This window comes from Canis lupus, chromosome 20, assembly GCF_003254725.2.
Source record: "Canis lupus dingo isolate Sandy chromosome 20, ASM325472v2, whole genome shotgun sequence".
In the NCBI taxonomy this organism is placed as follows: Eukaryota; Metazoa; Chordata; class Mammalia; order Carnivora; family Canidae; genus Canis; species Canis lupus.
In genome coordinates this window covers 2,212,308-2,236,072 of record NC_064262.1, presented here as the reverse complement: position 1 = coordinate 2,236,072, position 23,765 = coordinate 2,212,308, and the positions used below count along the sequence as shown (strand labels likewise).

The window sequence follows — 23,765 nt, the reverse complement described above, 5'->3', positions numbered from 1 at the left end:
CAAAATAGAGTCAGTCCTGCTCTGCTTGTCCAGGGGTAGGGGATTTTGTTTAATTTCCTGGGTCCCACAATGACAGATGAGCTTGCATTATGTTTGCATCAGCTGATGCTGCTGGGAGTATAGTGCAGGGATTAGGTGCCCTGATTAGATGAGATCTTCTTTCATCTTTTTAGAGTTTGCCTGTGTCTTCTATTTCAAGGTATGTCTTGCTTTCTTTTTATTCAGTCTGACACTCTCTGAATTTTTATTTGAGTGTCTAGCTTATTTATATTTAGTGTAGGTATCCATATGTTTGTGATTACATCTCCCATCTTGCTCTTCATTTCTGATTTGTCTGCTGTTCTTCATGCTTTTTCTTTCTTTTCCTGCCTCCTTTGCATTAGCAATTGTTTTAGTATCCCCTTTAATCATCACCACTGTTAGCTGTATCTTTTTATTTTATTTTGCTGTGGTTGCTCTAGGATTTACAATATGCACCTTCAACTTACTGCATTCTACTTTCCGATAATATTATACCTCTTCCTATACAGCACAAAACCTTCCTAATAGCATATACTTTTGTCTCAATTCTCCTCCTTTGCTCTGTTGGTGTTACATAATTTACTTCTGCATATGTCATAAATCCCACAATAACTGTTATCAGTTTTACTTTAAACAGTCAGTTGTCTTTTATTATTTTTATTTATTATTTTGTTTTATTTCAGAGGTAGAGTTTAGTGATTCATCAGTTGCATATAACTCCCAGTGCTCATTACATCACATACCCTTCTTAATGTCCATCCCCCAGTTACGCCATCCCCCCCACCTCCCTTCCAGTGTATCTTTATCCATTCATCTGTCAATGGACATCTGGGCTCTTTCCATACTTTGGGTATTGTGGACATTGCTGCTACAAACATTGGAGTGCATGTATCCCTTAGAATCACTATACTTTTATCCTTTGGATAAATACCTAGTAGTGAAATTGCTGGGTCATAGGATAGCTCTATTTTTAACTTTTTGAGGAGCCTCCATACTGTTTTCCAGAGTGGCTGCACCAGTTCGCATTCCCACCAACAGTGTAAGTCCCCTTTCTCTGCGTCCTCGCCAACATCTGTTGTTTCCGGACTTGTTAATTTTAGCCATTCCAACTGGCATGAGGTGGTATCTCATTGTGGTTTTGATTTGTATTTCCCTGATGCTGAGTGATGTGGAGCATCTTTTCACGTGTCCATTGGCCATCTGTAGATCTTCCTTGGAGAGATGTCTGTTCATGTCTTCTGCCCATTTCTTGAAACAATGTCTTTAAAAAAATCATTCACTTCAGACCCAAGTGGTACCTTGTAATTACATTTCTACTCATTTACACCATGCAGTTGGTCCTTGAACAATGTGAGGGTCTGTCTTCATCCCCACTGCTCCGCCTTGGTTGGCCTCTTGCTTGGACTCTGCCAGCAGCCTTCTATCAGGTGGGCCATTCCTGTCCATCCTGAGGTATGGCCAGCAAGGTGATCTTTATAAGATCCCATGCTGCCTTCCATGAGTCCACCCCCAGGTTCCCTCCCAGCCTGAAACAGTCTGCCTCTCCAGCCATCAGTCCATATACTGTCGACACAGAGCTTATTTCTGCATCCAGAACACACCAGGCCCTTTCCCAACCTGAGGCCTTTGCCTGGCTGCTCCTGAGCCTAGAATACCCTTTCTCTTTGTCTATCCAGCAAACCTAAGCCTGAGGGTTTCCTGCCCTATGAGCTCCCAGGATCCCCTAAAGTCAAGAGTCCTCTCTCCTGGGCTTCTTCAGCAGTTTCTGTCACTTTGCTTGTACAACACTTGGCTTGTGTTTGGTGGTTACTGCACTTATTTGAGTCTTATGGCTTATATCAGAGGTTTCATGTTAAAGCAGAGTGGAAGTAACCCTGTAGGCAGGGAGGGTCTTTCCTTCTTGCTGACCCTCCCAACTCCCAAAAGGATGTCATGGAGGTCTCTGTAACCACAGCTCTCATGGTCATGCATCTGCATTTATACTTGCCTTCTTACCCCTGGGGCCTCCAACCTTTGGTGTGCCCTGAAATCTTGTACTAGTTGTGCACAGACGTATTCTATGGGTATGTTAGGCATTAGGCAGTGTGGTAGGCAGAATAATGGTTTTCCACAGATGTGTACATCCTAATCCTTCGAACCCCCCCCCCTTTTTTTGTGGTCATTTGTTCTGGCAGCTATAGAAAACAAATGCAGGGATACCATGAACCATGCTGCATTTTTCCTGCTGTGGGTGTAGACTCTAACCCCTCGCGAGGTGTCATTTCACTGTGTTTGCATTCTTCCCTCCTCCAGAACGTGAACCCACAGAGGGCAGAGCCCTGCATCACAGCTCAGAAGAGTGGAAAGACCAGGTTCACGGACTACTGGTGCTTTGTGATCCTTCTCATAGGACTCCCCTCTGAGCACCTCCTCCGTGGCAAGGGGCTTCCAGCTTTATTCAGGACACCCTGGTAGTGCCTCGTGCCTAGCTCAGGGCTGGGTCCTCGAGCGTGCCAGATGGAGATGGGGAAAGGCGGAGAGTGGCTCCATCTGAGGAGTGGGGACCTGTCGGATCCATGCCATGGAGACATTCCTCCACCCAGCCCTCTCCCTGGTCTAGCCTCCCCGGGTTGGCCCCTCAGACACTGCATGCTCCCCTTAGAATGTGGCTCCGCAGATGCACAGCACAGCGAAGGCAGAGAAACAGGCGATCAGTGGGGCTGCTGGGCCTTACAGCACACTTCTGACCCAAAGGAAGTGCCCCTGGGGGTGAAGAACCTTGGGTTCGGCATGGTGGCAGAAGCTTTGGTTGCTCCTTCCCACTATACGTTATTCCCGTGCTCCACTGCCAGAGGAGGTGACCCACCGCTGGGTCTCAGTGCTGCAGGATGGGCCTGGCCTCCCACGGAGGGCTGCGGCCACACCTGCACGACCACACCTCCCGGTGAGCTTCTCTGTGCGGCTCAGGCCAGCCTTTGCACAAATCCACTCTGCTTCCCAACCTGACTGCTACCTGTCATATCTCTCAGTAAGCCCAGATACCACTAAGTGGCTTGAGACCATGTGCAACAGGCTGTTGCATCTGTCTCTAAGGCTCCTGGCTTCTACAGAGAACCTATGTGCCAATGAAAGCCCACCTTCCAAACAACCATCAGCCTGGAATTTGGTGCCAGTTCTTGTAGAATCAAAGATCAGATCCGCCCCCCTTCGGATAACAGCTGGGGGAAACAACTGAAATTATGTCAAATCTGTGATGGCATCCTATGCAGCTGGTAAAAAGATAGTGTATGGAATGCTCCCTTTCAGCTATATTGTTGAGTGAAAGCAGAATGGAATGGAACCATGATTAAGAGGTAAAGACAAAGAATAGGCATTTATTTTCCTTTATAATTTATATATTCCCTTAGCTCAGTATTGTTCTTCAAGAAAATTTGATGGAATGCACTGAAAGTTGGCAAATCTTTTCTGTGAAGGGCCAGATCATAAATATTCTAGGCTTTGTGGACCATAGGTCTCCATGACACCCCCTGGGCTCTGCTGCTGCAGTGGGAAAGCCAAACATACATGAGGAACGTGACTGTGCTCAGGTGACATTTTATTCACAGAAACAGGTGGTGGGTGAGATTCCTAGTAAACAAAAAATGTTGAAGTTTTGAGAGGCAAATACTGCAAAGGTAGCTCAGAAACCATTGGCCAGTCATGCAGAACTTAGCTCACTGCGATGAATGAAGTCACCAGACATCCCAGCAACCGGGACTGTTAGAGTCCTCCCCTTTGGCAGAGGTGTCCAATGTCATCCCAAGAGAAAGTGGCTTTGGCGGGGGAAGGTTGGAGTATCAGGAAATCTTGGTTTGTAAGTAACTCAAAGGGGCCTGAACTCTAGGGCATATTTATCATAACAAGTGGCATGGAGCAAAAAGCCTCATGGCTGGGTCATTCAGTGGCTCCAGGGTGTTATCCAGGACCCGGGTCTTTCCATACCCCCATCCTGTCCCCATCTGTGGACCAAATGGTGCTGTCTCCATCTGCTTCCTCGCCACCACAGGGCTGTGGCTGCCCCTCCGGGGGCACTCAGACTTGAAAAGACTCAGCAGAGAAAACCTTTCCAAAAGTCCCTCTGGAGACTTCCCTCTGTGTCCTTTTGGTGGAGATTGTGCCTTATGGCCTGTTAAGTTAGTCATGGTGCAAGGAGAGGCTTTCATAACTGGTTCGTGCAGGGTTTCCTGATGAGCTGGGACAGCCTACTGTTGCTGCAAACAAGGATGGAGACCAGCTGGGGTTGCTAGGGTTAGGAAAGAAGTGGGGTGACTTGACTATAAAGTCTCTCCTCTATCTTGGTGGTCCCCACCCTGGCCTGGTGTGAATGGCTAAAGCCATCTGGGTGGTGGCTGTCTTTAAGGGTCACTGGTGGAGAGGGCATGACCCCTTAGAAGATTTTCTGGTTTTTGGTGTTGGCTAACTGGCCATGCTCCTGTAGTAAAGCCCCCAGTATCTCCCTCCTCTCTGAATCGGCCAGAAAACCACAGACACCCTCCATTTCTGTACAATGGACTCGATGTTCGAACCTGAGGTCAGTTTGGCGTCAGTGACAAGGACTGGTGCCCATGTCTGCTCTTACCCTGCCCATCCACACTGCGCTGTGGAGAGATGTTCCTGTAGGACTTCTTGCCTGAAACCAGGGTGCCCAGGTAGAGACGGGCTCCTTGGTATGACATTTGAGGTCTTTTGTGATTGGCCCCATCCCCTTTTCCTGACATTCTCCTGTGCTTCAACTGTCCCAGCAGTGGGGCACCTCCTGCCCTCCCCCACCCCACCACAGGTCCAAGCTGGGCCTTGCTTGCTTCCTGTGGTTTTCTGGTGGGTCATCCCTCCCTGCCCTCCCTGGGATGCTCAGTAATTCCTGGGCACAGGAACTCCTTCTTCAAGAGAAATCTACATTGGATTGCAACATGAAGAGCAACAAAAGTGATCTTTCATTAGTACATTTTTATTTTGCAAGGTCAAATTGAAAGCATTTGCTCATTATAAAGTCAATTTGGTGAGAACAGTGGCGCTTTGTTGGTGGGCATAGGCAGGACCCAGGTGTACTGACAGCTGCCATCTCTTGCCAGCCTTAGCCTCCAGATCATTTCTCTGCTATGTTCTGTGCTCAGTGTCCAGAAATCCTGCCTTGCAAAGACAAGAACTGGCAAACAGTCGAAGTTTTTTTAAGAGTGGTCCATGACATACATGTCCCCCCATGAAGAAACGAAAACAGGAGTGGTAGGAGTTCGAAGGTGAATCTCTGACAATATCCGACAGCAGGCGGGTAGAGATATCTTGTTTTTAATTACAAATATGAAAGTCAGACAAGAAGCACGCTTAAAATAGATGCTGATGCTTATTTATCTGCACACCACCTGGAGGAGCTGAGTGGCCGAGTCTGGGAAATTAAGAACTATCTCAAATGAAATGCACAGCTCCTCTCCATCCCACGAGAGTCCACTCAAGCAGTGGGTTGTGGGCACTATGCTTTGGACAACGCAGATTACAGTGATAATGATACTAGAAATAATGGCAGCTAAAGGCTGTTTAGTATTTTAGTATCTGACAGGCACTTTGCTCAGCATTCTCTCACTCAGTCCTCATACCAGCTCTAAAATGATTTTTCTTCCCTTTCTGCATATGGAGAAAATAGGCTTTGGAAAGGTTACCTGGCCCAAGATCACAGAGTTAGCTAAGTAGCAACCCTGGCACTAGAGCCTCGATCTCGAACCCAATGCATCTAAAAGATGTATCACTGTAGGTTCCAAGTAGCACAACTGCAAAGTGACAGACACAGCCCTTGACTTTAGGAAGTCTGGCCTACCTGGGGACAACCCGCACTGGGTCTAAGTGGGGATCCTCTTCATGGTGACAGAAGCAGGTTTCCATCTGGCTCCAGCTTCCACAGACCTGCCTCATCTGCCTGGTTTAGCAGCTGGGACCTGGGAGGATGCACTGACGGACATCATGGTCACACAGCTCTGCATCAGAGAAGAGCTATCTCAATCTAGCATTGTCTCCCTCTGGGAAAGTTCTAGGGAATTTACTGACCATTCCTGTTTAAAAAAGAGCCCTGTGCAATGGGAAACTCTGGAGAAGTTATTGAGGAACAGCTACCAAAATGCAGTCTTTGAATCCACTGTGCTTCCAGAAGTATGGATGGCAAGTAAAATAGATGGATTCCTCATGTGTCATTTAAATGTCAACTCCACAATATATTCTGGGAGTGGCTGTTTTCTGATCATGCTCAACTGTGAGCTGAAGCAGGCAGCTCCATTTCTAGTTCCAATCTTGGGGAAGATATTACAAAGGTTGGGTAAGACGGCAGGCAGCAGGCAGCCCAGAGGATGGACCTCCTCTCTCCTCCACTCCAGAGCCTGGTCTATCCATGGCCTAGGCCAGTTGCATGCAGCCAGGGCCAATTTGCAGGAGGTCATGTGTGCTTAAGGGCAGCTTGGATAAGTCTAGTCCAGGACACTTGCAGAGTGGGCCAGGACAGCAGAGCTCCCCATCCCTGTCCCTGACACAGACCTGGCTGAGGGTGCAGTTTCTTTGCTCACTGTGGTCGAGCTTGAGTGCCTGGGCTGTTTGGAACTTGCAGTTCACTGCTAGCCCCATTTTGGGCAACGCCACTGAAGTAGAAGAGTGTCTACACCAGAATAGAAAGTCTCTGTAAGACTGAAACTGGAACAGAACACAAAGAGAAATCTTCTTTTAACTTCAGAAGATGTTGAGATGATTCCCCTGCTTGGAGACCAGGTCCAAAGTCCTTGGTTTTCCAAGTGTTGATCACTTATCTACAACCTCTTTTTCCAGCCTTAGAAGCAGAGCCTATAGCCCAGGCAATCAGACCCAGCTTTAGGCCGTTGCTCAGCTGTCTCTGTGATGTCCCCATGAGCTGCACCCATGGGACTGCTTCTTCCTCACCATTCAAGGCCCCAGTAAAAGGCCTGTTCCTTGGCAATGTTGTCCTTGAGTCCCCAGCAGCGTGAGGTCCCTCCATCTCTTCATTCCTTGTGTGCTCCCTGTGTTGTTGCCACATTTGACCTTGTAATGTCTTGTCCATCCCAGCCAACTGGAGGTCCCTGAGCACAGACTCTGCACACTCCCTATCATAGCACCCAGCATACACTGCTTTGCACATGGGTTGCTAAGTATGCCACACACACGTTCGGGGCGACTGGCTGGTGCCTATGGGCTCTCTCCATCCCTAATGCCTCCTGTGCAAACATAGCAGGAGGTCCTACAGTGAACACTGACTTCAGTGCTCACCGCCTTCTTCCACAAGATCTGAAGGTGGGGGGATGAGGTCTCGGGGGTTCATCCTGGCCACCAGGCAGACATCATAACTGTCATGCATGAGGACATTGATGGCTACAACATTCCATTGGTTTTCCCATGGGTCCAGCTCCAATATTTCTTTGGAGATAACTTCATGTCTATCTGAAAAATAGCAAAGTAGGAAGACAAAATATAGGGGTATGAAATTCAGAGGTCAGCTTCACCCTATTAAACAACTTCCTCTAACAGGCATTAGGAACCAAAAATTGGACAAACAACAGAATAAGCATACTTTAAATGGAAGACACAATGTCTCTGACATTTAAAAAACTAAAAAAGGCCATCTTATAACTCACATTAAAATTTTTTTGAATAATTGACATACCAACAGAGCACACTATTGTCTAAATTTAATAATTTATTAATGTTGGGAGCTAGGGATGAAACTGTCCTTATTTTTACATCTAGAGAGGATATACAGCTTGTGACCTTGTGTTAGTTGCTGACCTCCCTGAGCTTATATTTCCATAAAGGCAGATAGGGATGCTAATACTCAACCAGGGTATTCCTTGCAGGAAACAGATGGCACACCCTAAGTGGGTGATTTTGAGAGAATTTAGTGAAGGGACTGTTGGAAAGGTGTGGGCAGGGTTCAGGAAGACCCACTAAGAATAGCAAGGGCCATTACCACCCGTAGACCTGAGAGGCTGCAAAGGGAGGAGTGGGTACTAGACTTGGAGAAGGCCAATGTCTGGAGTGTACAGCCTGACAGGAGCAGATGTAGGTGGGGAAGATGGAGCAGCCATCCTCAGCAACCACACAGGGAGGGAGTGGGGACAGTAAATGCCCTGACTTTACCCTCCTTTCACTTAACAATCTCTGCTCTTGCCTCCCACTGGCTGACCACAACCAGAAGCTAGAGGAGAAAGGCATCTGTGAATGCACCCAGTATATATGTCAGCTTCTCGGTTGTTGGTGCAATGTTCTATGCGTTCATTAGATCATGTTAGCCAACACTTCTGTGTATTTACTGACTTGTGTACTTGTTCTTCCAGTTACTGAGAGAGCTGTGTTAAAATATCCCACTAAAATTGTGGATTTATCTGTTTCTCCTTTTAGTACTGTCATTTTTTAGTGTATGCATTTTGAGTCTGTTATTAAGTACACATAAATTTACCATTTATAAATTTATCATTGAGTATCCTTGTACTCTAGAATAAGTTCCATTAGCATTCTTTTGACTGATATTATACATACTAAAGAGTAGGATTTTAAAAACCATTCTAATGATCTTTGTCTTTTAATTGGAGCATTTAGTCCATTTACATTTAATGCAATTACTTATCAGTATTTTAGTTTAAATTTACCCCCTCATTTCTGGATTGTCCTTGTCTCACTTGTTCTTTCTTTCCTCCTTTAATGCTATCTTTTGGATTGGCTGGGTATTTTTTATTGTTCTATTTCCTTCTCTCTACGGTTTAGAAGTTATAAACTCCATTTCTGGGTTTTTTTGTTTGTTTGTTTGTTTTGGTTTTTTTTGGTGGTTATCCTAAAAAGTAAAACATGTATACTTAGCTTATCAAGACCTAAAGATAATCAATACTTGACCTTCTTGGAGGGCTTTAGAACAATTATATTTACTATCCTCCTAATTTATTAGCTACTGTTGATGTGTATTTTATTTTATTTATTTTTTAGATTTATTTATTTATTCATTCACTCATGAGAGAGAGAGAGAGAGAGGCAGAGACACAAGAAGAGGGAGAAGCAGGCTCTATGCAGGGAGCCTGATGTGGGACTTGATCCTGGGTCTCCTGGATCACGTCCTGGGCTGAAGGCAGCGCTAAACTGCTGAGCAACCCGGGCTGCCCGATGTGTATTTTAATTCTATGTAACTTTTCACTCTGCAAGACATTATCATTATTGTCTTACACAGTAAATGCTTACTTAGAATTAACCCACATATTTACACTTTCATTGCTCTTCATTATATCTTGCATCTTAGACTTTTCATCTGAGATACTTTTCCTTGTGCCTCAAGTATATATGTTAGAGGAGGTCTACCATGAACTCTTGCAGATATTGTTTCCCTGAAGATGTCTTTTTTCTCCTGCATTTTCTGACAGAATTTTCACTCCCCAAACATCATAAAATACTAAGAGCTGATATTCATTCTATGCTTACTGTGTACTATGCTTAATGTGCTGGCTGCATTTGAAGCATTATGTTGTATCATCTGCATAATAAGGTGAGCAGGTACTATTGTTTTTCCGGTTTTATGGGTTAGGAAAAATTTACAGCAATTAAATGCTATGCCTACAGGCATATAGTTAGAAGTGGCAGAGCCAGAATATGCACCCAAATATGTGGTTCTTAAGACCTGTGCTCATAACTACTAGGCTGTTGGATGAAGGAGGACATCATGGTATTACTGTATTTTCCACAGCTTATTGAGGAGACCAATAAGTGGGGCCTGAATCTTATACAAATTTGATGGTCCTCTTTAAGGAAAATATCACAAAATTACAAACACAAAATTAGGTATGAAAGTGAATATATACTTTTTTCCAGCTTTACTGAGGTTGATTGACAAAATTGTATATGTTTAAGATATGCATTGTGAAATGAATACCACAATCAACACCCCGATGTTTATAGCAGCAATGGCCACAATAGCCAAACTGTGGAAGGAGCCTTGGTGTCCATTGAAAGATGAATGGATAAAGAAGATGTGGTTTATGTATACAATGGAATATTCCTCAGCCATTAGAAACGACAAATACCCACCGTTTGCTTCAACGTGGATGGAACTGGAGGGTATTATGCTGAGTGAAGTAAGTCAATCGGAGAAGGACAAACATTGTATGTTCTCATTCATTTGGGGAATATAAATAATAGTGAAAGGGAATAGAAGGGAAGGGAGAAGAAATGTGTGGGAAATATCAGAAAGGGAGTCAGAAGATAAAGACTCCTAACTCTGGGAAACGAACTAGGGGTAGTGGAAGGGGAGGAGGGCGGGGGATGGGGGTGAATGGGTGACAGGCACTGAGGAGGGCACTTGACGGGATGAGCACTGGGTGTTATTCTGTATGTTGGTAAATTGAACACCAATAAAAAATAAATTTATTATAAAAAAAGAATACCACAATCAAGCTAATTAACACATCCATAACCCCATAGAGTTACCTTTGTGTGTATATGTGTGTGTGTGTGTGTGCGCGCGCGCGCGTGCGCATGTTGAGAGCACTGAAGCAAATTTCAAGTATACAATACAGGATTGTTAACTATAGTCACCATGCTATGCATTAGATTTTCAGAACTTACTCAGAACTTACAAACTTAAAGTTTGTAGCCTTTGACTACCATCACTATTCCCTCTACCCCAAGCCCTGGTAACCACTATTCCACACTCCACATCTGTAAATTTGAGTATTTTAGATTCCACATATAAGTGATGTGGTATAATATTTGGGATTTTTTGTGTCCAGATTATTTCATTTAGCATAATGTCCTCCAGGTTCATCCTTCTTGTGGAAAATAGCAGGATTTCTTTTTCATGGTTGAATAATATTTCCTTGTATGTGGACAGCCCGGGTGACTCAGTGGTTTAGTGCTGCCTTCAGCCCAGGGCATGATCCTGGGGACCCGGGATCAAGTCCTGCGTCGGGCTCCCTGCATGGAGCCTGCTTCTCCCTCTGCCTGTGTCTCTGCCTCTCTCTCTCTCTCTCTTTCTCTCTCTGTGTGTGTGTCTCTCATGAATAAATAAATAAAATCTTTAAAAAAATTTTCCTTGTGTGTATATCACATTTTCTTTACACCAACTCTGTCCAATAGAACTTTCTGTGATAAAGGAAATGTTATATAATCCATGCTGTCCAATACAGCAACCATTAGGCACGTGGTATTGAGTAATTTGAAATATAGCTAGTGAGATTGAGGAACTGATTTTGAACTTTTATTTAATTATAATTAGCTTAAATTAACATAGCTCTAAATCTCTTTATGTTTTTAAAAAATATCTATTTGATCTGTCAGTTTCTGAGAAAGATACCTTAAAGTCCACGTAATTTTTGTGGATTTATCTACTTACCTTATGTAAAAGTTTCTGTTTTATATATTTCAAAGTTATTAATTGCAAAAGGGTCATGCCTGCTGTATCATTAGGGTTCTTGGTAGCAACAACAGAAACCAATTTTGGCTAGCTTTAGCAAAATGAGGATTTATTGGAAGGAAGGTAGCTCAACAAATTGAGGAGAGCTAGAGGCTTGTCACGAGGCCCTGTCAGGGCAGAGCACTACCACCGCTCCTTCATAGGGTTGGCTGCTGTGGCTGTGGGCACTATTGCAGGAAAGGTGGCCGGTGCCTAAACCATGACAGGTGTCCAGTACAGCTGTTCTGTCTTCTTGCTTGTTACTCCTATTGAGACGAAATAGCCTTTTCTGTCTTTTTTACTGCCATTGTCTTGGAATGCGTCTTTTCCCATTGCCATACCTAGCTTACTGTTTGTGTTTTGCTTTGTTTTAGCTGGATGAAGGCTTCCAGTGTCCTTATTCAAATTAATGCAGGCTGGGGCCTTTTATAATTGCAGAGTGGACAGTTCTCTTCACTAATTTTGCTTCCTTCTGCTCATTTCAGTGTTTATTGAGGAGATATTATTTTTATTTTAAAGATTTTATTTATTTATTCATGAGAGATACACACAGAGAGAGGCAGAGACACAGGCAGAGGGAGAAACAGGCTCCATGCAGGGAGCCCAACGTGGGACTCGATCCCCGGTCTCCAGGATCACACCCTGGGCTGCAGGCGGCGCTAAACCGCTGTGCCACCAGGGCTGACCGAGGAGATATTATTTTAAAGATTTATTTATCTGAGAGACAGAGAGAGAGAGAGAATGGAGGGGGGAGGGGTAGAGAGAGAGAGGGAGAGAGAGAGAATCCTCAAGCCGACTCCCTGCCCAGTATAGAGCCTGATGTAGGATTCAATCCTAGGACCCCGAGTTCAATACCTGAGTTGAAACCAAGATGCTTAACCAACTGTGTCACTCAGGTGCCCCTGGGAGATATTTTTTTTTAAAAACCAAGTATGCATATTACCATCTTTTCTATAAATCTCTTACTTTATGTGGAAGGAAAACAACTGCATTAGTGGCAAAGAAGCGTAGAAGATAACCAGCGAGTTTTCTTGAGTACGAAAGCTCTGAGATAGTGTACTAGAACATAGGCCTGATTGTGGAGTGCAGACTGCCACAGCTGCCACCCAGAATCACCTGGCAGTGCCAAACGTCTCCGTGGGGCTATCCTGGGTGCTGTCCTAAATTTCTACCAACAGAGCTCATAAAGCAAGGAATCAGTGGTTGGCATTTATATTTACCTATTTATGTGAGTTTGGGTTCTGGAAACATTATCAGACTAATAAGGAGAAAGAAACTGGAGGTTGAACTCAGTGTTGGCTCTTTTCAATTTAGTTAATTTTCTAAAAATAGACACACTTAATGCAACAGCATCTTAATTATTAAAGGAGTTAGGAAACTCTCCCTGCATCCTGACACCTCCAATGGTAAGCAATTCAAAACATTCTTTTACATGAAGTAAATAAAAAATTCACATGCTTTTTTTGAAGTAAAAAATGAGATATCAAAGAAACTCCATCTGTGTGGTGGACTGCCTTGGGCTGTACCCCCATGTGTTTTAGGGAGTGCTGTCTGTTTTTGGAGGTACTTCTGTGGAAAAATTTGAGAAGCACACTTTAGTCTAAATTTCTCCCCCCTCCCTAGATTTTTTATTTATTTATTCATGAGAGACACAGAGACACAGGCAGAAGAAGAAGCAGGCTCTCTGTGGGGACCCGATGTGGGACTCGATCCCAGGACCCTGGGAAAATGACCTGAGCCAGAGGCAGATGCTCAACCACTGAACCACTGAGGTGCTCCTAAATTTCATTCTTGAATTCAGACTATCAGAAAACCAAAAACTTAGGATATTTTTAGTCCTTTGTAGAATTGTTTCCTTTTGATTTGCTCTTTAGTGAAATGCCAACTTGCCATTTTACTCATTATAGAATATTATTGAGGGTATTCCCCACTACTCTGCGTGAGGCTACGGGGAGAATTTTCTCCCATGATGAAAAGATGTGTACCTTTCTTCCCTTGAGGACACTGCCAACAGGGCATACTTTCCTTTCTGCTCTGGTCTTTAGTGAGATCAGAGATAAACTGGCAGTCCATATATAGCCAGTGTAAAAGAACTTCAGGCATATTTATGTTCCACCTTCACCTCATTTTGCTTGATTTTATTTTTCTATCTTTATTTTCCCTCCATTCAACTTCCCAATTTATTTTAATTTCTTTTTTAAGAAAGATTTTATTTATTTGACAGAGAGATTGAGAGAGAGAGAACACAAGCAGGGAGAGTGGCAGGCAGAGGGAGAGGGAAAAGCAGACTCCCCACTGAGCAGGGAGCCGGATATGGGGCTCCATTCCAGCACCCTGGGATCATGACCTGAGCTGAAGGCAGACGCTTCACCAACTGAGCCACCCAGGTGCCCCTTTATTTTAATTTCTATCTTAATTGTGGTGTATGCATCTCTATAAGCCAACCCAAATTCTATTTCATTTTGAATGAATGGGGATGTGAATAAATAATAAATCATAGCGTGAGTAACAGACCCCAGGCTAAGTTGGTTTGTCCTCAGCTGAGGAGTGTTACCCGCCCTCTCTAGTAGTGAAGGATCCACATGCCAGTGAAAGGGGCCATTTAAATGCCCCTGACTCGAGCAGGAAAGAGGGTCATGAGTGTCACAGATAGGCAAGACCAGCAACTGATGGCCTCACCTAGTGGAGAAGGCCAAGAGTCCATTCAGATGGGCAAAAAGAAACAAATGAATGGCTGAATATATGTAGTTGTCTATCTGCAAAGGAGGTGGAAGGGGGAGCAACAGCTCTTTACGGCCAGCTAGTGGTAACATGTAATTACAAAATCATGTTGCATAGTTACATTCTTTGTGTATAAATTCAATCAGTTAATCAAAGGCTTTTTATTTTCCACCAAGTTGAAAGAATGGATATGTAAAACCACTTTTGATCAAGGGATCATTGGTATTCTTTGTAATGGATTGTCAATGAACTCCTACTAAGCATTCTGGGTTTATTTATAAGAAATATAGAATACATTTTATGTTTAAAGTTACAAGTAGGAGTTAAAATAGAAAATGATTCTTTCAGTAAATTTTTTGATTTTCATTTTCCCAAAAGGAAGATATTTTTTTTTAAAGAATTTGAGAGAGAGCACATGTAAGAGAGAGCACAAGTGGGGGGCGAGGGAGAGGGAGAAGCAGACTCTGTTGATGATGGGTGGCTCCTTCCCAGGACCCTGAGATTATGACCTGAGCCAAAGGCAGACAAGACACTTAACTGTCTGAGCCACCAAAGTGCTCCAACATTGTTTTTAAAAATGAGATTATATTTAAGTACAAGTGGAAGATCTATGAGATAAGATTACCCGATACAGACCATTATATTTAATGTAAATATTGGTATATTTGGATTCAGGTCACTATTTTATTATTTCTTTTATTTTTGTACCTTTGTTTCTCTTTTCCTTCTTTCTGAATTATTTGAATAGTCTTAGTATTCCATTATAATTTATCTTGAATATTTAGCCACACCACTTTGTATAGTTTTTAAAGTTATTCTAAGGATTAAAATATACATATTTAACTTTTAACAAACTAATGAATATATTGTTTCAAGTGGAATGTAGGAATCTTACAACCATGTAGTTCCTATCTCTACCTCTGTGGAACATTAATATACACTGAAAACACTGTCAGACCATTGGCTGTAGTAACTTCTTTCTAGATATGTCTCCTGAGGCAAGGGAAACAAAAGCAAAAATAAACTATTGGGATTTCATCAAAATAAAAACCTGCACAGTGAAGGAAACAAAACTAACTTAGGCAACCTACAAAATGGCAGATGATATTTGCAAATGACAATACCTGCATTATCTCTCACTGCAAATGACATATCTGACAAACGGTCAGGATCCACAACATATAAAGAAGTTATCAAACTAACATCCAAAAAACAAAAACCTAACTAAAAAATGGGCAGAAGACATGAACAGACATTTCTCCAAAGAACACATCCAGTTGGCCAACAGACACATGAAAAGATGCTCATCATCGCCGATCAGGGAAATGCAAGTCAAAACTACACCTCACACCTGTCAGAATGGCTAAATCAACAACATAAGAAACAACAGGTGTTGGTGAGGATTTGGAGAAATAGGAACACTCGTGCTCTGTTGGTAGGAATGCAAACTGGTGCAGCTTCTGTGAAAAGCAGTATGGAGGTCCCTCAAAAAGTTAAAAAACAGAATTATCTTATGATCCAGTAATTGCACTACTAGGTATTTATCCAATGAATACAAAAAGACTAATCCAAAAGGGATACATGCACCCCTATGTTTATAGCAGCATTATTTATAATAGCCAACATATGGAAGCAGCCCAAGTATCTATCAATAGATAGATGAATGGAATACACACACACACACACACACACACACACACACACACACACACACATAATACTTAGCCATAGAAAAGAATGAAATCTTGCCATTTGCAACGACATGGATGGAACTAGAGAGTATCAAGCTGAATGAAATAAGTCAGTCAGAGAAAGACAAAATATATGATTTTACTCATATATGGTATTCAAAAAAATAAGGGAAAAGAGAGAGACAGAGAGAGAGAGAGAGAGAGACAGAGACAGAGATATCAAGAAACAGACCCTTATCTATAGAGAACAAACTGATGATTGATTACCAGAGGGGAAGTGAGTTGGGGGATGGGTGAAATAGGTGACGGGGATTGCTCTTGTAATGAGGAATGCATTTGTTGTAAGAACACAGGGTGATGTATGGAAGTGTTGAATCACTATATTATACACCTGAAACTAATGTAACACTGTGTGTTAACTAACTGGAATTAAAATAGAAACTTAAAAAAAAAAAAACACTGTCAAAGTTAAAATTCTTGTTGTCTGCTATCAAACATACTCTAAAGAACTGAAGAGAAAAGTAGTCCATTATATTTATCCAGGTATTTACCATTTGTTTGTCTTCCTTGATTTCTGAGGTTCCAACTTTCTCTATATCATTTGCCTTCTATCTGAGGAATTTTCTTTAACTTTTTGTTGGCAGATCTGTTGGTCATAAATTCTCTTAATTCTTTTCCATCACAGTATGCCTTAATTTTACTCTCATTTCTGAAGGATATTTTTGCTCATATAGAATTCCAGATAATTTTTTTTCAGAGCTTAAAAATTTTGTTCCATTGCCTTCTGACCTAACTTGAGAAATCCACACTCATTCTAATACTTTCCCTTCATATGTTATCTGTTATTCTTCTCTGGCTTCTTCAAGATATTTTCTCTATCTTTAGTTTTTAGAAGTTTGGTTATGATGTGTTGGGGTGTGGGTTTTTTCAAGTATACCCTGTTTTTAGTTTGGTGAATTTTTTGAATCTGTAAGTATATTTTATTAACCAAATTTGGCAAGTTTTCAGCCATTATTCCTTTAAATATTTTTTTTCTTTGCCCATGTTCCTTCTCCTTTACTTCTGGGATCACGGCATGAGTATTAGATCCTTTAACATTGTTTCATAGGTCCCCAAGACTGCTCACTTTTTTCCAATTTTTTTTCTCTTTGTTATTTCAATTGGATAATTTTATTTGTCTAGATTCAAAAGTACTCACTTTTCACTCTTTCTTGTCATCTCCATTGTGATATTGATCCCAGTTGGTAATCTATTTGTTATTTCATTTCTCACTTCCAAAATTTCCATTTGGTTCTTTTCTTTTTTAAAATTAATTCTAGGGACACCTGGGTGGCTCAGTGATTGAGAGTCTGCCTTTGGCTCAGGACATGATCCCAGAATCCTGGGATCCAATCCTGCATCAGGCTCCTTGCATGGAGCCTGCTTCTCCCTCTGCCTGTCTCTGCCTCTCTCTCTCTCTCTGCCTCTCTCTGTGTCCCTCATGAAAAGATAGATAAAATCTTTAAATACTTTTTTTATTTTTTTAGTATTTTATTTATTTATTCATGGTAGACATAGAGAGAGAGAGGCAGAGACACAGGCAGAGGGAGAAGCAGGCCTCATGCCAGGAGCCCAACACGGGACTCGATCCCGGGACTCCAAGATCGCGCCCTGGGCCAAAGGCAGGTGCTAAACCGCTGAGCCACCCAGGGATTCCAAGATAGATAAAATCTTTAGAAAAAAAATTTTAAGTTACTTCCATTTCTCTACTGAGACTTTCTATCTTTACATACCTTTCAAAAGTAGTCACTTCTTGGAGCCCTATTATAATTACCGCTTTAATGTGTTTGCCTAGTTATTTCAAAATCCGTCTCATCCCAGAGCTGGCATGTTGTCTTGTCTTCTCTGTTGTGAGATGTTGATATTTTCTTGGTGCTTGGTATGTCAAAAATTCTGAATTACATATAGGCATTGTGAATATTATGAATCTGGGTCTTGTTTAAATCTTATGAAAAAATATTGATTTTTTTTTAAAGTAGAAAACTGACCCAGTGAGGTATATTGCCAGTACCTACCTACCTTTTGTGGGCTGTGCTCCCACAAACTGTCAGCTCAGTTTTCAAAGCCCTTGCAATGTCATTGGGCTCTCTCATGGGTGTATTACACAGTGGCCAGGCAGGGACTGAGCAGTGATTATTATTCAGATCAGTTCTCAAAGACTTTGGTATACCATTTAGGGCTAAATCATCCATATGCAGGTGGAGCATGAGCCCAGGAACTCATAACCAACTTTATGGGATCTTTTTATTTGATTGTCAAATGATCCTTTATTGAAATATTTTCCTTTGTGGTTCTAACTAACCAGCATTCCACTGCACCACTACTGATACCATCTATGATGTCATGAGGCTGGTGACCATCAACACTGCAGCCCACAGAGTGGGCAGTCTCCAGGATCTCTTCAGTTCCATCTCAGAGATGGAACCTGGCTAAAGCTCAGTGGCTTTAGTGGCTAAAGCACAGTGCCGCCATCTCTCAGGCAATGTTGACGATCTCATCAAATGTGATTATTTCCACTGTGCTTAATATTTTTCTGCTTCTTTCTGTCTTCTGGTGTTCCTTAAGGCCTTAGATAGTCAGGGCAGAGGTGGAAAGTACCACTTCCATCTGGGTCTGTTTGTTCTGAATGGTCAGTTTCACTGAAATCCTTAGACCCTTCCAACAACCGGTTGCCTTGGCTATGTGATCATCAATGTTTTTTTGGGAAAGACCCAGGGTCTGATCTTCGGGGCTAGGACAAATGTGGCAGGCATATGACTTTGATCTCCTTGAGGTTGAACCTAGGTGGCATGGTGGAGATGGCTGGTGTCAGATGAACCCGGATTTGGGGTGACTTAACACAGTAGCACCTTTACTTCCTCTGAGCCAAAAGCCAAAAGCTATGGGATGGTTTTCTTGAGCTCGCTCCTATCTGCAATCTTCCTGACACTTTTTGCCCCTAGGAAGTCTCTAGGTTCCATTCCTAGTCTTTTAGCTAAAAAGCTGGGGTTTTAGATTCCCTACACTCCTGCACACTTTCCTTGAGTGTGTTTGCTTCCAGGTCTCAGTGCCAATAGATTGAGAGAGAAAAGCAATGGGCTCTTTCTTCACACTCTTGGGACCAAAGTTCCTCTGGTCAAGAGAGCAGGGTGCCAGCCCAGACCCTGCTGCTGCCAGTCACGACCTCTCATTTCCTGAAGGTTGGGGTGGGAAAGAATGAAGTGGGAAAGAATGAAGAAGAAGAAAATACCTTCCATTTTCTCTGACCCATGTCGTCCTCTCTCTTGTTTCTTGAAAAAGAAGTAGAGGGCTTCTCTTGGAGCTCTTTCTGTTCACCGTTGGTGCGAAGTTCGAGGTTTCTGGCAGGCTTTGAGTCTTGGCCAATGGGTACCAGGGGAAACAAATGGGGGAACTTATTGATTTGCTGATACTGCAAGTTCTGGTTTTCTTCTTCAATCTGCCCATGACCTTTTAGTTTCAGAGTTCTCAGGTAGCTGCCCCAAGCATTCTGCCCAGGGGTGCTTTCATTCAGTGGGAGAGATAGGGTGACAGGTGCTTACTCCATCTTGACTGGGACCCCGTTTACAGTCTCTTGTTAAAATCAGGGAGCTGGCCCTAGCTTTTGGTCCAAAGAGATGTTGGGGAGTTACCTTGGCAAAAAAATAAAGAACAGAGTTCCTATGATACATACACACAATGGAACACTACCCAGCTGTTAAAATGAGACAGGATGATCTCTATTACCTGATATGGAGTGATTTCTGGGAGATATTAAGTGAAAAAATGAGAATGCGTGGTTTTAAAGCATCTCCTCACAGATTGCCTATCAGTTGCGAGGAAAAAATAGTAACCATACAATGGTGAAGTTAGACAATACCTTGACCAGGTAAATAAAAATAACACTGCCAGGGAAGGCCAATGGGCTTGATTTGCCTCTAGATGTCATGTCCTGAGAAGAACACAGCAGGAATGTGATATTCTAGCCAGGAATACATAACCTGGGTTTAATCACAAGGAAACATTGGCTGGATCTCAGAAGAGGAATATTTTATTTAAAAGGAGGGGAAGACCATATTATTTTACAATGCCAATGTTATACAAGGCAAAAAATGTATGTAGAAATATTTCTGATTTAAGGAAACTGAAGAGACATATCAACAAAATGCAATGCCTGATCATAGATGGGTATGGAGAGGAAAAAATGCTGTAAAGGACATTATTGGGTCAATTGGCAAAACTAGAATACTAAGAGTAAATGAAAGTATGAATCAATGTTAAAACTCCTAAAATTGTTAGTTACACTGTGGTTATGTAAGAGAGTATTCTTTTTGTTCCCCAGACTCCGATATTTAGGGGTGGACTTGATGTATGTAACTTACTCGCATATGATTAGAACAAAGTTCTGTATCTGTCCACATGTATGAATATATACATACCTACGGCCAGATGGCTTCAGTGACTAAGCAAATGCTAAATAAAGCAAAAGGGGCAACTTGTTAAATAGGTGAATCTGTGTATTGATTATGCTATTTTCATTTTTATGACTTTTCTGTAAGCTTGAAATTATTTCTGAGTAAGTTTTATTAAGAACAGAGTTCCCTAAATTCGATTCTGTCATGGCCATTGTGATGTCAATGTTGAAAATAGTATGCAATCCTGGCCTTCCCTGCTGCCTGTAGTCCAGCAGACTTGTCCAACCTTTCCCAGCTTGGAGATAGGAGAGAAAATTGTCATGCTTACGAATCAATCAATGTCAACCATTCAAGTTTGCAAAAACTTATAAAGCATGCATAGATCTGTATGCCAGCTCAGCACAGAGCACTGAGGCTGCATTCCTATTCTTGGATGCATTCTAGAAAAAAGAATGCAAAACCAGTGATTACATGATAAGAAGAAGCTGGTGCAAGATGAAAACGGTGACAGTCGGCTAAAACCACAAGAAGCTGAATCTGTTCAGTTGCATCTTTTTAGTTAGAAGTAATAAACCCTCTTTGTTTAAAGGTGGGTGGTTAGGATGCTGTAGAAGGCACCGTCAGTGATATCCTTGATGGATCAGCTGTCAGCCATATCCTCTTTGTGACGTTTGTTCCAGAACATGCTGATTATATCCACCTGCTACTCTTTGCCTGAGGATTTTTCTCAGTTAAAGTGGGGCAGGTTGGGAGTGCCAAGAAGTCAATCTGAGGATAAATACCTCAGATTCTCCAGCATAGGGAACAACCCAGAGGCTGATCCATACTGTCTCTGAGTTTTCCAATGGGGTTGAATGCCAGTGGCCCACGGTGGTAATCTGCCAATTAATTCTTCCTCCTGGCCACCTTTCTTTCCTGTCTTTCTCTCTTCCCTTCTCTTAATGTCTCCCAGAACCATGTAACTCAAATCCTGTATCAGTGTCTATTTTTGGAGGAGCTCAGCCTAAGGCAGATGGTTACTTTTATTTATTGGAAACTTAATTGGAAAATGAGGCCAATTGGTGTGGAGGGAAAAGCTGGTGTGGAACAGGGAGTTAGTTCCTTAGCAGTCAGGACAGGAACAGATGCAGTGAGGCCACAGGATTTCAGAAGGGCAAGCTAGCCTCTCACTCTCTACTGACAGGAGGTCCTGGTTGTTGGAGGATATTACCTTCCTGATCTCCTGCACATGAACTGATCCTCACTCCACTGCTCTAGCCTCTTGTTGCGCCATCTTGCCCTGCATCATGGAAGGTCTCTGGGAAGAACACAGATGGAAGTGAGAAAAGAATGAGGCCGACTTGGTTGAGAAGCAGTATAAGGAGACACTTGTATGCTTCCCTCAACAGAAGCTTTAGAACCCATTGTTTTTCCTTCTTTGCCTTGGTGGCCAGGAAGCTGAGCTAAATTCTGGACTTTTTCTTAGCTTAGGTTTTCTGATAAAATTAACAGTTAATCCTTCCACTTAATACAAAGCATGTTTTTAGTTTCATTGCACATATGCTTATTCTTTAAACGATCTCCATTATTTTTGGAAATACAAACAATATATACAACATATAAAAAACAAAAGTAGCAACTCTCCTTCAGGATATTACAATTTTTAGTACAATTTCTCTGGGAACACTGAAATTACAATGGTAAAACAGACAAATTCAATTGTACTATATTTCTCTCTGTGACCAACAGTCCTAGGATAAAACAGAAGTTGATCATGTAGTTGCCACCAAAGCTTTTTGCTCCTTTCTCAATTTTTTATTTTGAGAAATTTGAAACAGTTGAAAGAATACAATGAATACCTGCAGACTTTAAACCTAGATTCAATAATAGTTAACATGTTTCCATATTTTTACTGCCTCCCTCATGGGTACACATGAACACAAATTTTCTTTTTCTCAAACCCTTAAAAATTCATTGCAGACATGACACTTCATCCCTAGATACTCAGCATGCTTCTTCTAAGAATAAAGATATTTCTTTACATAATTACAATACCATTATCACACCTAAGGAAAAACCTTAATTCTATCACATTAAATAATATCCTGTCCATGTTCTGATTTCCCTAGTTGTCCCAAAAATGTCTTACATGACTGGTCTTTTCAATCAGAATCCAATAAACAGGGATCCCTGGGTGGCGCAGCGGTTTGGCGCCTGCCTTTGGCCCAGGGCGCGATCCTGGAGACCCGGGATCGAATCCCACGTCGGGCTCCCGGTGCATGGAGCCTGCTTCTCCCTCTGCCTGTGTCTCTGCCTCTCTCTCTCTCTCTCTGTGTGACTATCATAAATAAATAAAAATTTAAAAAAAAGAATCCAATAAACACACTTTATATTTGATTTTTTATGTCTCTCTGATCTCTCTCTCTCTCTCTTTTTTTTTTTATCTCTTTTTATTTAGAATGGCACCACCATTTTTTCCCCTTGATGGTAACTTTTTTTTTTTAAGGTCTGGGCCAGTTTTCTTGTTTGAATATCCACATCCTGAATCTGTCTGTTTCCTCATAGGGTCATTTAACTTGTTCCTCTTTTTTGTATTCCCTATAATTTGGAAGTCTAGAGGCTTGATTAGACACAAGTTTATCATTTTGGTGGTGGTAGGTGGGCAAGAATCCTTCCTACTGTATTACAGAGAAAGAAAATACAGCTGATCCTTAAATGACATGGGTTTGAATCGCATGAGTCTGCTGATATGCCGATTTGTTTCAGTATATATGGTATAGTACTGTAAATATATTTTCTCCTTCCTATGATTTTAACATTTTCTTTTCTCTAGCTTATTTTAATGTAACTATTTTAGTATATAATACACATAACATAGAAAATATGTGTTAATTGACTGTTTATGTTATCGGTAAGGCTTCTGGTCAAGAGTAGACTATTAAGTTTTTGGAGAGTCAAAAGCTGTATGTGGATTTTTGACTGCATGAGGAGGTCAAGGGTCAATTGTACTATATGATTATCACATTTTTAATGATGATTATTTGGTTACTATGGTGACCATCCTATTTCACCACTGAAAAAGTATGTATTTTTCCTCATTGTAGTTACTATTAGTATTGTAGTTAATATTGGGTAATACTTTGGTGCCATGTGCATATCCTGTGCATAACCTTTGATGATTTGCCTGAACCAATTACTATATTAGGAGTTGAAAAATGAGAATTCTATATATTCTTTAGCATTCCTTCTACATTTGTTATATATTCAATCAATATTTAATAATGATTTTTGAGGTTTTTTTTTAGAAGTTTCCCTTTATTCTTTTTAAATTTTTATTTATTTATTCATGAGAGACAGAGAGAGAGAGGCAGAGACATAGGCAGAGGGAGAAGCAGGCTCCACGCAGGGAGCCTGACATGGGACTCAATCCCAGGTCTCCAGGATCACACCCTGGGCTGAAGATGGCACTAAACTGCTGCCCTGATTTTT

General features: G+C 41.9%; 1 protein-coding gene across 4 annotated transcripts in view; it reads right to left on the bottom strand.

Annotated features, from left to right (window-relative positions):
* Positions 1 to 4,966: 4,966 nt before the first annotated feature.
* Positions 4,967 to 23,765, bottom strand: part of KBTBD12 (kelch repeat and BTB domain containing 12) — a 78,686-nt gene continuing 59,887 nt past the window's right edge. The window contains exons 7-8 of one of the 4 annotated variants that reach the window (XM_035702462.2): positions 19,136 to 19,260; positions 7,255 to 7,467 (exon numbers count right to left, since the gene is read on the bottom strand). In XM_035702462.2, the coding sequence (XP_035558355.1) occupies positions 7,399 to 7,467; positions 19,136 to 19,260 (194 nt within the window). In that variant the 3' untranslated portion in view covers positions 7,255 to 7,398. Of the gene's footprint in view, positions 7,468 to 19,135; positions 19,261 to 21,507; positions 21,595 to 23,765 lie in introns of those variants that run through there. The other 3 variants (XM_025448111.3, XM_035702463.2, XM_025448096.2) reach the window with 3 other exon arrangements.